Source organism: Stomoxys calcitrans, chromosome 4 (genome assembly GCF_963082655.1).
Source record: "Stomoxys calcitrans chromosome 4, idStoCalc2.1, whole genome shotgun sequence".
In the NCBI taxonomy this organism is placed as follows: Eukaryota; Metazoa; Arthropoda; class Insecta; order Diptera; family Muscidae; genus Stomoxys; species Stomoxys calcitrans.
The window spans coordinates 75,581,904-75,595,397 of NC_081555.1; the positions used below are offsets into that span (position 1 = coordinate 75,581,904).

The 13,494-nt window shown below is 38.6% G+C and overlaps 1 protein-coding gene across 1 annotated transcript in view; it reads right to left on the reverse strand.

Moving 5' to 3' along the window:
• Positions 1 to 1,460: 1,460 nt before the first annotated feature.
• Positions 1,461 to 13,494, reverse strand: part of LOC106090247 (uncharacterized) — a 42,750-nt gene continuing 30,716 nt past the window's right edge. The window contains exons 3-4 of the mRNA XM_059367168.1: positions 12,922 to 13,028; positions 1,461 to 1,534 (exon numbers count right to left, since the gene is read on the reverse strand). Of these exons, the coding sequence (XP_059223151.1) occupies positions 1,461 to 1,534; positions 12,922 to 13,028 (181 nt within the window). The remainder of the gene's footprint in view (positions 1,535 to 12,921; positions 13,029 to 13,494) is intronic.

Below are 13,494 nucleotides of genomic sequence, written 5' to 3' on the forward strand. Positions count from 1 at the left end.
AGATTTTTACGTTGATCAAGAATATATATACTTTATAGGGTCGGAAATGGATATTTCCATGTGTTTCCAACGGAATGACAAAATGAATATGCCCCCATCCTTCGGTGTAGGGTATACAAATTATTTAAATTCTCAATACTCAAATAAAGCTCAATATCTGTTACAACTTTAATTTTTTTATAGAGGCAATAGTCAACGCTTTTGTATAGTCACAACCGGGTTAATGGGGATTCACCTTTAGTACATGGGAAGCTTGGGAAATGTTGAAACTATTAATTATTTTATGAGAATGTCTATATTTCTTCTGTGTGTTTTTTCAAAAAATGCTCTAAGTTATAAAACCCAAGACTCCATTAGTGGTGCAGGTTATATGCTTTTGTTTAGCAGTGTGTTGTACACTGAGGCGGCAGCCCTTGCCGATAAAAGACTTCATCGGGCCAATTTGGATTGAGGTTTTATGTATATCAGTAGGATATGTCAAAAAAGTATGTCCTCTAGGCTGAAACTATGCTATTGGTTCCGGTCGAAAATGGTTGACTTAAGCACATATAGCCTACACATATTACCTATATGTGCTGAAGCTAACCATTTTCTACCGGATCCAATACCATAGTTTCAGCGGTTCGGTTCAGATTAGGATATAGCTCCCATATAGTAGCAAAATTCTACTAAAATGTCATGATGATCAAAAATATATATACTTTATGGTGTCTTAGACGAAAATTTCGTGGGTTCTCAAGATTAGGCCTGGCAGAACTTAGCACGCTTTTACTTGTTTGATATAACACGCTCATCAAACTGTGCTGTGTGGCTTGTGGCACCGTTCTGTTCAAATCACATGTTTTCCAGATCCATATCTTCCAATTCAAGCCAAAAATAATCAGTGAGCATTTTGCGGCAGCGTTGTCGTTGTCAACGAAGAAGTAAAGCCCATTGACGTCGCCGGCATGCAACCGCACCAAACGGTCACCTGCATATTTTACTTTTGGACGAACCCATTAAAACAAAAATGAGTTTCGTCAGAATTGAAGTTAACGCTCTTAAAGTAGCGGTCACCGACTCCGAATTTCGGTAGCACATTTTTATAACTTGCAGACAATTTTCGTTCGTGTACTTTACCATGATGAAAATGTCGACTTTACTGAATGAATTGACAGTGACAGTTCGATGATTAGTATAAGAGTTTGTTCACAAATTGAATTCAAAGTTATCAAGTCCCTATTAGAAACACTTTGTTTTATTTTGTGCACAATCCTGCTTCATGAAACATTTCGCCCACTGTTCATCTTGTCGTCGTCAAGTCATCTGTTTTATTATTTATTAGTGTGTGGTTATATTCAATTTATTCTTCATCATTTATCAAAAATCAAGTCAAGTTCATATTTTTATCTATTTACTTCGATTTAATAGAGTTTCTTTAGTACAAACATTTGAAAATGATCCATTTTCATTGTTGTACTTCACAAAAGAGGTTTGCGGTCATAGCAAGCGGCTGTTGTCAAAATGCTGCCGGCAATTGGGGAGCACTGAAGAGCTGGAAAAGATACTATGTGTTGTGATGAGCGTAGTACAATATGTGTTTTGTTTGACATTGTTTTTCATGAAACAAATAAGCGCTATTTTTTCTCGCACCACTTTGTATGTAAAGGGTGATTTTTTTGAGGTTAGGATTTTCATGCATTAGTATTTGACAGATCACGTGGGATTTCAGACATGGTGTCAAAGAGAAAGATGCTCAGTATGCTTTGACATTTCATCATGAATGGACTTACTAACGAGCAACGCTTGCAAATCATTGAATTTTATTACCAAAATCAGTGTTCGGTTCGAAATGTGTTCAAATTTTGACAAATTTTGTTCAGCGATGAGGCTCATTTCTGGTTGAATGGCTACGTAAATAAGCAAAATTGCCGCATTTGGAGTGAAGAGCAACCAGAAGCCGTTCAAGAACTGCCCATGCATCCCGAAAAATGCACTGTTTGGTGTGGTTTGTACGCTGGTGGAATCATTGGACCGTATTTTTTCAAAGATGCTGTTGGACGCAACGTTACGGTGAATGAACACATTTCGAACCGAACACTGATTTTGGTAATAAAATTCAATGATTTGCAAGCGTTGCTCGTTAGTAAGTCTATTCATGATGAAATGTCAAAGCATACCGAGCATCTTTCTCTTTGAAACCATGTCTGAAATCCCACGTGATCTGTCAAATACTAATGCATGAAAATCCTAACCTCAAAAAAATCACCCTTTATAATTAAATGTGAATTTTAAAGTAGCTACAAAGATGTAAACAAGCTGTCATCTAACGGAGTGTGTACCAGGGTAGAAATTATAAATTTTGAAATGGCACTAAAAAGGTACTCTTTGGACCGGAAGAGTACTTCAGTTTGACATAAACATTTCAAAAGTATTAGAGTGGAAAATTGAAAATTTGCGTATGAATATTCCATTTACGAACATCGGAGATACATATCATTGAGTGCTGTCCGATACAAATTTAAGGTCAATGATAACATACCCCTATTTTGGTCCAAAACGAAGAGCGACACCACTTAACAGAGAAGTTTGCAGGCTGATTACGGAAATTTCCTTACCTTCCTTAGGTGAGGTAATAACTTACCAGCACTTGCAGGGAAAACTGCCGCTGAATTTTTTTTTCTAATGAACCTAGGCACCCTTGGTTCAGCGTCAGAGGCGGATACGCTGACCTCCGAATAATGGTGACCCCGAGTATTCGAGTGAAGAAATCAAAAACAATATAAAGAAATCAAAAAGAAACAAGTAAAAGCGTACTAAGTTCGGCCAGGCCGAACCTTGGGAACCCACCACCATGGATTCTGCTAAAAAAGTATACAAAATAAATTTAGTTGAATGGCACAATTTTATTCTACATACCAAACTTCTGTCAAACCAGCAAAAATTAAAGCTTCTAGGAAGCGAACAACGATGATCGAGACACCGGTTTACATCGAAGAAATATCAGGTTATAGACTGATTGAACCTTATTTGGCACAGTTATTGGAAGTCTTAACAGAACGCCGCATGCAACATTTTAGCCGAATCGGACAAAAATTGCGGCTTGTAAGTGCTCATGAAATCAAATCGGGAGATTGATCTGGACCAAATTGAAGAAGGAAGTCGAAGGGCCTAACATAACTCACTGTCTTAAATTTCGTCGTCATTGGACAATAAATGCGACTTTTATGAACCGATGTAGGCCAATTGAATAGCGCTGTCGAAGGGCCTAGCACAACGCACTGTCCCACATTTCGGCGACATCGGACAGTATATGCGTCTTTTATTGGCCCAAAGCCTTCAATCGAGAGATTGGTCTATATGGCAGCTGTATTCAAATCTGGACCGGTCTGGACCAAATTGAAGAACGCTGTCGAAGGGCCTGACATAACTCACTGTCTCAAATTTCGGCGACATCGGACAATAAATGATTCTTTTATGTGCCCAAAACCTTAAATCGAGAGATCGGTCTATATGACAGCTATATCCAAATCCAGACCGATCTGGACCAAATTGAAGAAGGATGTCGAAGGGCCTAACACAACTTACTGTCCCAAGCTTCAGCAAAATCGGATAATAAATGTGGTTTTTATGGGCTTAAGACGCCAAATCGGCGGATCCGTCAATCCGCCTGTCGAAAGCACGCTAACTTTCGAAGGAGTAAAGCTAGCCGCTTGAAATTTTGCACAAATACTTCTTATTAATATAGGTCAGTTGGTATTGTAAATGGGCCATATCGGTCCATGTTTTGATATAGCAGCCATATAAACCGATCATGGGTCTTGACTTCTTGAGCTTTTAGAGTGCGCAATTCGTACCCGATTGGAATGAAATGAATGTAGTGTTGTGATATCCAACAACTGTGCCATGTATGGTTCAAATCGGCCTATAACCTGATAAAGCTGCCATATAAACCGATCTTGGGTCTTGACTTCTTGAGCCTATAGAGTGCGCAATTCTTATCCGATTGGAATGAGATTGCGTACGACGTGTTTTGTTATGATATCCAACAACTGTGCCAAGTATGGTTCAAATCAGTTCAAAACCTTATATAGCTGCCATATAAACCGATCTTTGGTCTTGACTTTTTAAGCCTCTAGAGGGCGCAATTCTTATCCGATTTGAATGAATATTTGCACGAAGTATTTTGTTATGATATCCAACAACTGTGTTAAGTATGGCTCAAATCGGTTCATAACCTGATATAGCTGTCATATAAACAGATCTGTGGACTAGACTTCTTGAGCTTCTAGAGGTCGCAATTCCTATGTGATTTGGCTGAAATTTTGCATGACGTATTTTATTCTTACTTTCAACAACTGTGTCACATAAGGTTTAAATCGGATCATAACCTGATAGAGCTGCCATATAAACCGATCTGGGATCTTTACTACTTGAGCCTCTAGAGGTGGCAATTATTATCCGATTTGCCTGAAATTTTGTACGACGGATCCTCTCATGACCATCAACATACGTGTTTATTATGGTCTGAATCGGTCTATAGCCCATTCAGCTCCCATATAAATCAATCTCTCTATTTTACTTCTTATTCGAATTGGCTGACATTTTACACAGGTCTCCAACATATAATTTAATTGTGGTCCAAACCGGACCATATCTTGATATCGCTCTAATAGCAGAGCAAATCTTTTCTTATTTCCTTTTTTGCCTAAGAAGAGATGCCGGGAAAAGAACTCGACAAATGCGATCCATGGTGGAGGGTATATAAGATTCGGCCCGGCCGAACTTAGCACGCTTTTACATGTTAAAGATTGTGGCGTGATTTCAACAGATAGACGGACGGACATGGCTAGATCGTCTTAGATTTTTACGCTGATCAAGAATATATATACTTTATAGGATCAAATATGGATATTTCGATGTGTTGCAAACTGAATGACAAAATGAATATACCCCCATCATCCGGTGGTGGGTATAAAAGTATGGCAATTACTTATTTGATATATTTCTTCACTTAAAATGCAAACCGACGACCTGTCATAACGTCCAACCGTCTGACCGCAGAATTGGCGGCCATAACGCCCAAAATGAAGTTGGGCGCTAAGATCGCCCTTAAAGCAGTCATAAGGCCCAGAAAAATGCGGATTCAATTATTATTATTATTATTATTTTTTTTTTGAAAAAAAAAAAACATCGAAGGGCCTAACAGAACTAATTGTGCTAAATTTTAACAAAATCGGTTAATAAATTCACCTTTTATGGATCTAAATCATTAAATGAGGAGATCGGTATATATGGAAGCTGCATTCAAATCAAAACCGACCTAATCCGTATTAAACAAGGATGTCGATATACGCCTGTTATGGGCTCAAGACCCTAAATTGGGAGATCGGTCTTTACGGCAGTTATATCGAAACTCAGAAGGATCCTTACCATACTCGGTACGAATGTCGAGATGCCTAACGAAACTCATTGTACCTAATTTCAGCGAAATCTTTTAATAAATTCACCATTTATGGGCACAAAACCTCAAACCGAAAACTTTAAATTGAAAGATCGGACTATATGGCAGCTATATCCAAATCCGGACTGATCTGGACCGGATTGAAAAATTTGTCGAGGGCGTAACATAACTCACTGACCCAAATTTCAGCCAAATCAAACAATAAATGCTCCTTTTTTGCGCCCAATACCATAAATCAAGAGATCGGTATGTATGGTAGCTATATCCGAATATGGAACGATCGATGGGCCAAACTAAAGAAAGATGTCGAGGGGCCTAACACAACACGCTGTCTCAAATTTCAGCAAAATTTAATAATAAATGTGGCTCTTAAGGGTCTAAGACTTTTAATAGGCAGGTCGGTCTATTTGGGTACTATATCAGATATAGTCCGATAAAGCCCATCTTCAAACTTAACCTTCAGTTCAATATCTCTATTTTTAAAGACTTAAGCGTGATTTGGCAAGATCAACTTCGATTTTTACGAAGATCAAGAATATATATACTCTATAGGGTCGGAAATGGATATTTCGTTGTGTTACAAATGGAATGACAAAGTGAATATTCCCCCATCGTTCAGTGGTGGGTACAAAAACAAAAAATTTAAAGACGCTCCTTTTTGTAAGGCTTTTATGCATCTTTAAATACGGTACATTCATGTCTTGTCCCAAAGTCGATTTAATATCTCTCAACGATAGTTTGACCTTCGATTTAGATCTTTGTCTTTAATAATAAGACTGAAAGGTAAGGATTTATTAACCTGTCATTCAATATAAAAAAATTTTTTACCAAAGAGTATGTTTCCTTGAAAAGTTGGAAAATTTAAAATCTTTAAATTAAGTTCACTAATCTTTGGCTGGAATTTTTAAAGCTTGGACAATAATTTTTTCAGTGTTGTGAATGGCACATACTTGTATGCTAGAATATCTCCATATAAAGAAACAAGTAAGGACGTGCTAGAGTCGGGCGAATCCGACCTTTTGATACCCTACACCACATTGGATATGCAGGCTTAGTTGTCGAATTTAAAATTTGCTTGAATTTGCAATTTAGAGTTTCTTTTAAAATGCTTACATATTGTAGGAAACTTATTAAATTCTATAGCAATACCGAAAGTCATAAGGGAATCACTTGAGGCAATTTTCATGTAAATCGGTTAACAAATTACCAAATTATTGCAATACTAGTTCAAGTCGCACAAACATATATATGTTCATGCTATTTGAACCGATTTTTATGAAATTCTTAAATAATGTCGAGACTTATAAGAGAATTCCTAATGCAAAATTTCGTGAAATCGGTTTACAAATGACGAAATAATTGCAAATTTATCTAAATCGGAAGAACATATATATATGACATATATCTAAATCTCAACCGTTTTCATGAATGTCGAAATTTATAAGAGAATCCTCGCGCAAAATTTCGTGGGAATCGGTTTACAAATGTCGATATAATTGCAATAAGTCCAAGCCGGAGGAACATATATATGGGAGCTATATCCAAATCTGAACCGATTTTTTCCAATTTCAATAGGCTTCTTCTCTAGGCCAAAAACATGACTATATCAAATTTTAAGACGATCGGATGAAAATTGCGATCTGTACTTTGTACACAAATTAATATGTACAGACGGACAGACAGACCTGTACTTAATACACAAATTAACATGGACAGACAAACAGACAGACAGACGAACATAATTAAATCGAATCAGAAAGTGATTCTGAGTCGATCAGAATACTTATCAATGGGTCTATCTCATCTTCTTCCTTCTGGGTGTTACAATCAAATGAAAGTTATAATACCGTGTAACACAGTAGTGGTGTAGGGTGTAACAAGACTGGAAAGACATCCAAAATCTTGCAAAAATTCGTTTTTCGCGCTTGAAAAGGTACTAAATTTTCGGGTCGAAAAAGTACTATAGTACTGACTTTTCCATCCCTCGTGTGTACAGTGGTTTGATGGCAGGTGAGTGAATTAAGTAAGTCTTTGTATTTTATGGTCCCTTAAAGAGAGAGAGAGAGAATCTTTGTTTGTGTTATATATTATACAGAAACGATAATCATTTCTAAAAGCCACATGGCGGTCTGTGCACCTAAGTATCACTGGACAAATAATGAGCTGTGCATAAGTTATTAACTCAAATTTTGGAGATATTGTACTATCGATGACTATCACACTGATCACCCGGGTTCAAATCCAGGGCAGAACATCACAAAAAGTCACTTAAGCTCCCATTTCCAAGAAAGGATTTGTAGCAGGCTACTCTACATCTAGATGTCGCTGCCTTATACACCGATCTTGTGATTTAATCCCATGTCTTGCCCAATTTAGCACTGTTAAAAAGCTCGTTTATGAACCGATTTAGTTGAGATTTGGAAAAGGCAAGTCAATTGGCCTCAAAATCCGAACCATAATTTCTTACACGATTGCGACGGAATTTGCATTTACAAGAAGCTTTGGTCCCCTAAACATCTTTGCCCGTTTTGAGCCTACATCAAATTTGGATTTAGGTACAAATAAATCGGTCTCCCGAATAAACTTCATTGAATTTAGATGAAATGTTCGGTAGGGCCGAGCGTACATTTTTACATATGTCTAATTATATGCTCCTTATCCACTGTTTCTCTTTTTATAATAGAATACGACTTCTTTGAGAAATCCATCTAAAACTATTTGCTCCAAATTGTTTGTGTGTTTCACACCCCGTCATAAAATTATGCAAAGTTTTTTTTTCGATTCGAATATTTAAAATGGTTGAAATTGTTTTGGATGAAAACTTTGTTGAATAGTTTAGCGCGACACTCGTTTGAAACCAAACACGTTTCTTAAATTATGATTAATGTAATTTGTCAAAACAAAAACTTATCAAATATTTGGCATATGAAAAAGTATTTAGTGATGTCATTTATAAATTGGCTTTGAATTCACACAGTAAGCACAAAAGCCACATCAAACGTTTATATTTGTTTTTTATTGATTTCGAATTGAAATTGAAACGGTGCCAGATTCTAGTATTATGAAAATTTATTAAAGTGGCTAGTATTGAAGAATGGATAACCCATTATTTTTAAAAATATGCAGCTACATATAATGCCAAAAATAGGTAAAAAATATTTGAAGGGGACTTGGGGATGCATGATAACAAGCAACGGTTCTGATTGGGTCTGACTTGAAAAAATCCAGGCTTAATTTGGTCTTCCTTCATCTCAAATGTGGTCACAAACCTCCATACAAACATCCGTTAAAGGTAGTGAGCTTAAATGTGCCACATGTTCACCTGCACAACGATAAAATGATGGGTTGGGGCGTCAGATTAGTAGCCCCTCACACGGAAAAGTTGAAGAAATTACTATGAAACAAGTAAAAGCGTGCTAAGTTCGGCCGGGCCGAATCTTATATACCCTCCACCATGGATCGCATTTGTCGAGTTCTTTTCCCGGCATCTCTTCTTAGGCAAAAAAGGATATAAGAAAAGAGTTGCTCTGCTATTAAAACGATATCAAGATATGGTCCGGTTTGGACCACAATTAAATTATATGTTGGAGACCTGTGTAAAATTTCAGCCAATTCGTATAAGAATTGCGTCCATTGGGGCTCACGAAGTAAAATAGAGAGAACGATTTATACGGGATCTGTATCGGGCTATAGAACGATTCAGACCATTATAAACACGTTTGTTGATGGTCATGAGAGGATTCGTCGTACAAAATTTCAGGCATATCGGATAATAATTGCGACCTCTAGGGATCAAGTAGTCAAGATCCCAGATCGGTTTATATGGCAGCTATATCAGGTTATGAACCGATTTGAACCTTATTTGACACAGTTGTTGAAAGTAAAAATAAAATACGTCATGCAAAATTTCAGCCAAATCGGATAGGAATTGCGCCCTCTAAAAGCTCAAGAAGTCAAATCCCCAGATCGGTTTATATGACAGCTATATCAGGTTATGGACCGATTTCAACCATACTTAGCACAGTTGTTGGATATCATAACGAAATACTTCGTGCAAAAATTCATTCCAATCGGATAAGAATTGTGCACTCTAGAGGCTCAAGAAGTCAAGACCCAAGATCGGTTTATATGGCAGCTATATCAGGTTATGAGCCGATTTGAACCATACTTGGCACAGTTGTTGGATATCATAACAAAACATGTCGTGCACAATTTCATTCTGATCGGATAAGAATTGTGCACGCTAGAGGCTCAAGAAGTCAAGACCCAAGATCGGTTTATATGGTAGCTATATCAGGTTATGGACCGATTTAAACCATACTTGGCACAGTTGTTGGATATCATAACAAAACACGTCGTGCAAAATTTCATTCCTATCGGATAAGAATTGCGCACTCTAGAGGCTCAAGAAGTCAAGACCCAAGATCGGTTTATATGGCAGCTATATCAGGTTATGGACCGATTTGAACCATACTTGGCACAGTTGTTGGATATAATAATAAAACACGACATGCAAAATTTCATTCTGATCGGGTAAGAATTGCGCACGCTAGAGGCTCAAGAAGTCAAGACCCAAGATCGGTTTATATGGCAGCTATATCAGGTTATGGACCGATTTGAACTATACTTGGCGCAGTTGTTGGATATCATAACAAAACACGTCGTGCAAAAATTCATTCCAATCGGATAAGAATTGAGCACTCTAGAGGCTCAAGAAGTCAAGACCCAAGATCGGGTTATATGGCAGCTATATCAAAACATGGACCGATATGGCCCATTTACAATACCAACCGACCTACACTAATAAGAAGTATTTGTGCAAAATTTCAAGCGGCTAGCTTTACTCCTTCGGAAGTTAGCGTGCTTTCGACAGACAGACGGACGGACGGACGGACGGACGGACGGACGGACGGACGGACGGACGGACAGACGGACGGACATGGCTAGATCGACATAAAATTTCACGACGATCAAGAATATATATACTTTATGGGGTCTCAGACGAATATTTCGAGTAGTTACAAACAGAATGACGAAATTAGTATACCCCCCATCTTATGGTGGAGGGTATAAAAACGAAGAAGATTAAAAACTGATCCCCCTATTTTAACGATACCAGCAAACGCTTTAAGGACCATGATTTGCGTATCTGCACCGAACTCTTTATAGAGAGGGTGCAGTGTACTGTCAGATGTATTGGAGAAATACAGGGCAGATATTACTGCCATACAGGTAGTACGATGGCTCGGGAAAAGCTCCACAAAACGCCGAGAGGTGACGTCCTATTTTATAGCTACGGAATCATATATTTGGCTGTGAAATTGTTGTTGTTGTTGAGGTTAGGTTGAAAAGATCTTGCGGGTATCAATCCGGCCCATGCCACTATGAACATACATCTAAACCAGTAAACGGCATTTTGTGCGCTCTAAATAATAACAAGTAAGAGCGTGCTAAGTTCGGCCGGGCCGAATCTTATATACCCTCCATCATTGATCGCATTTGTCGAGTTTTATGCGCGGTATCTCTTTTTAGGCAAACAAAGAATATTAAATAAGAACTGTAATGCTATTGGAGCTATATCAAGCTCTAGTACGATTCGGACCATAAATGAATGGTGTACATTGTAGAAACCATTGTATAATATTTCAGTTTATTCAGATAAGAGTATGACTGGTAGGGGCTCAAGAAGCAAAATCGGGAGATAGGTTTATATGGGAGCTGTATCAAGCTATTGATCGATTCAGACCATCTTAAACACCTTGTGAAATTCATGGGAGAAGCAGCTGTACAACATTTCTGCCAAATCGGACGGCAATTGCTCTAAAGGCTCAAGAAGTCAAGATCCCAGATCGGTTTATATGGCAGCTATATCAGGTTATGTACCGATTTGCGCCATACTTAGTACAGTTATTGGATAACTTCCAATAACTGTACTAAGTAAAATAAAAAAAAAAAATCTTATTCAAAATTTCAGCCAAATCGGATGAGAATTGCGTGCTCTATTGGCTCAAGTCATGATCCAAGATCGGTTTATATGACAGCTATACCAGGTTACGAATCGATTTGATTCATACTATACACAGTTGTTGGAAGTGATACCAAAACACTACGTGCAAAGTTTCAATCAAATCGGACTAGAATTGTGCCTCTAGAAGCTCAAGAAGTCCAGACCCAAGATCAGTTTATAAGGCAGCTATATCAAAACGTGGCGAAGTTGTTGGAAGTGATACCAAAACACCACGTGCAAAAGAAGTCAAGATCCCAGATCGGTTTATGTGGCAGCTATATCTGGTTATGTACCGGTTTGCGCCATACTTAGAACAGTTATTGGAAGTCAAAAAAAAAAACTCATGCAAAATTTCAGTCAAATCGGATGAGAATTGCGCGCTCTATTGGCTTAAGAAGTCATGATCCAAAATCGGTTTATATGACAGCTATACCATATTATGAACCGATGTGAATCATACTTAGCACAGTTGTTGGAAGTGATACTAGAACAGTAGGTGCAAAATGTCAGTCAAATCGGATGAGAATTGCGCCCTCTAGAGGCTCAATTAATCAAGACCCAAGATGTGTTTATATGGCAGCTATATCAAAACATGGACCGATTTGGCCCATTTACAATCCCAACCGACCTACACTAATAGAAAGTATTTGTGAAAAATTTCAAACGGCTAGCTTTACTCCTTCGAAGCGTGCTTTCGACAGACAGACGGACGGACAAGGCTAGATCGACTTAAAATGACATGACGCTCAACAATATATATACTTTATGGGGTCTCAGACGCATATTTCGAGGTGTTTTAAACAGAATACGAAATTAGTATACCCCCATCCTATGGTGGAAGTTATAAAAAGTAACCTCGAAAAAGGAAATTTAAGTCAGGAATTCCGTGCTGCTTACAAAAATCCTAATTGTTTTCCATACCACGCTCCTTAGTTGGTGTATGTCTAGTATTGTGTCCGCACCTAAGTGCCGGTGTCAGTTAGCAGCTAAAGCTTGGCAATGACATAGGAAATGCTCATCATCTTCCACACATGCCCTACACATGCTTTCACTTGCCGCACCGATTTTGCATCAGTGAGCTCGTAGTCGTATGTGTCCTATTGTGATACCGAAAGCTTTATTGACCTCCTACTTGCTTCTTCTCACAATCCTGATCTCCCCATAGGATTTTCGCCGTCCTACCGACCGTTTCGCTATTCCACAGTATTATATGCTCGTAGCCCACGCTCTTAACTCGGAGTGCGTCGACCCGTAAGGCTTCTAGTTAACCATAAAGCATGACCGCATTATGGTCAAGCAGACGAAAACAGATTTTAGTCCCAGGGTTCTCAATGAAGATCCCCAGACACATTCTGTCCTTTGGCTTTGATCCATCTGTCCGTCCATAAAATGAAAATCGTTCTGGAAGACTTTAGTGCGAAAATAAGGAAGGAAAGTATCTTTGGCCCAACAGTCGAAAAATTTAGCGTACCTGAAGAAACTTCGGAAAATGGATTGAGGCTAATAAACTTCGCCGCGGCAAAGAACATGGAATTGGCAACACAAGATTCCAACATCGAAAGATTCACCCGACAATGGCTGTCACCAGAACAAAACACGAGAAACCAAACCAGGCATTCAACCTGAGTTCGCCCATCAACCCGAGGGGCGAACATTGATTCGGATCTTTACCTTGTTGCAGCAAATGTTCGCATGTCTTAATGTGGCGGGAAACGATCTGGCACTGCACGAAAGCTGGACATCGGAAAGCTACAAACACAACAGGTGGCAACGGCATATTTACCCCCTGCAGGGGTAAAGAAAGGAAATCTGATAACTGATACTGAAAACCTCACAGCTGCTGGTATCCGATAGTGGTGGCCATGAGTATACCGCAAAACTAATTACTGATGATGGTACAGAATGTGAACCACCTATTCAAAACGAGGTCCACGTAGCAGCAACCCGGTTGAAAAACAATAAGGCAGCAGCAGCCGATAGGTTGCCGGCTGAATTGTTTAAGACAGGAGGCGACACGCTGATAAAGAGTGTGCATCAGCACGTC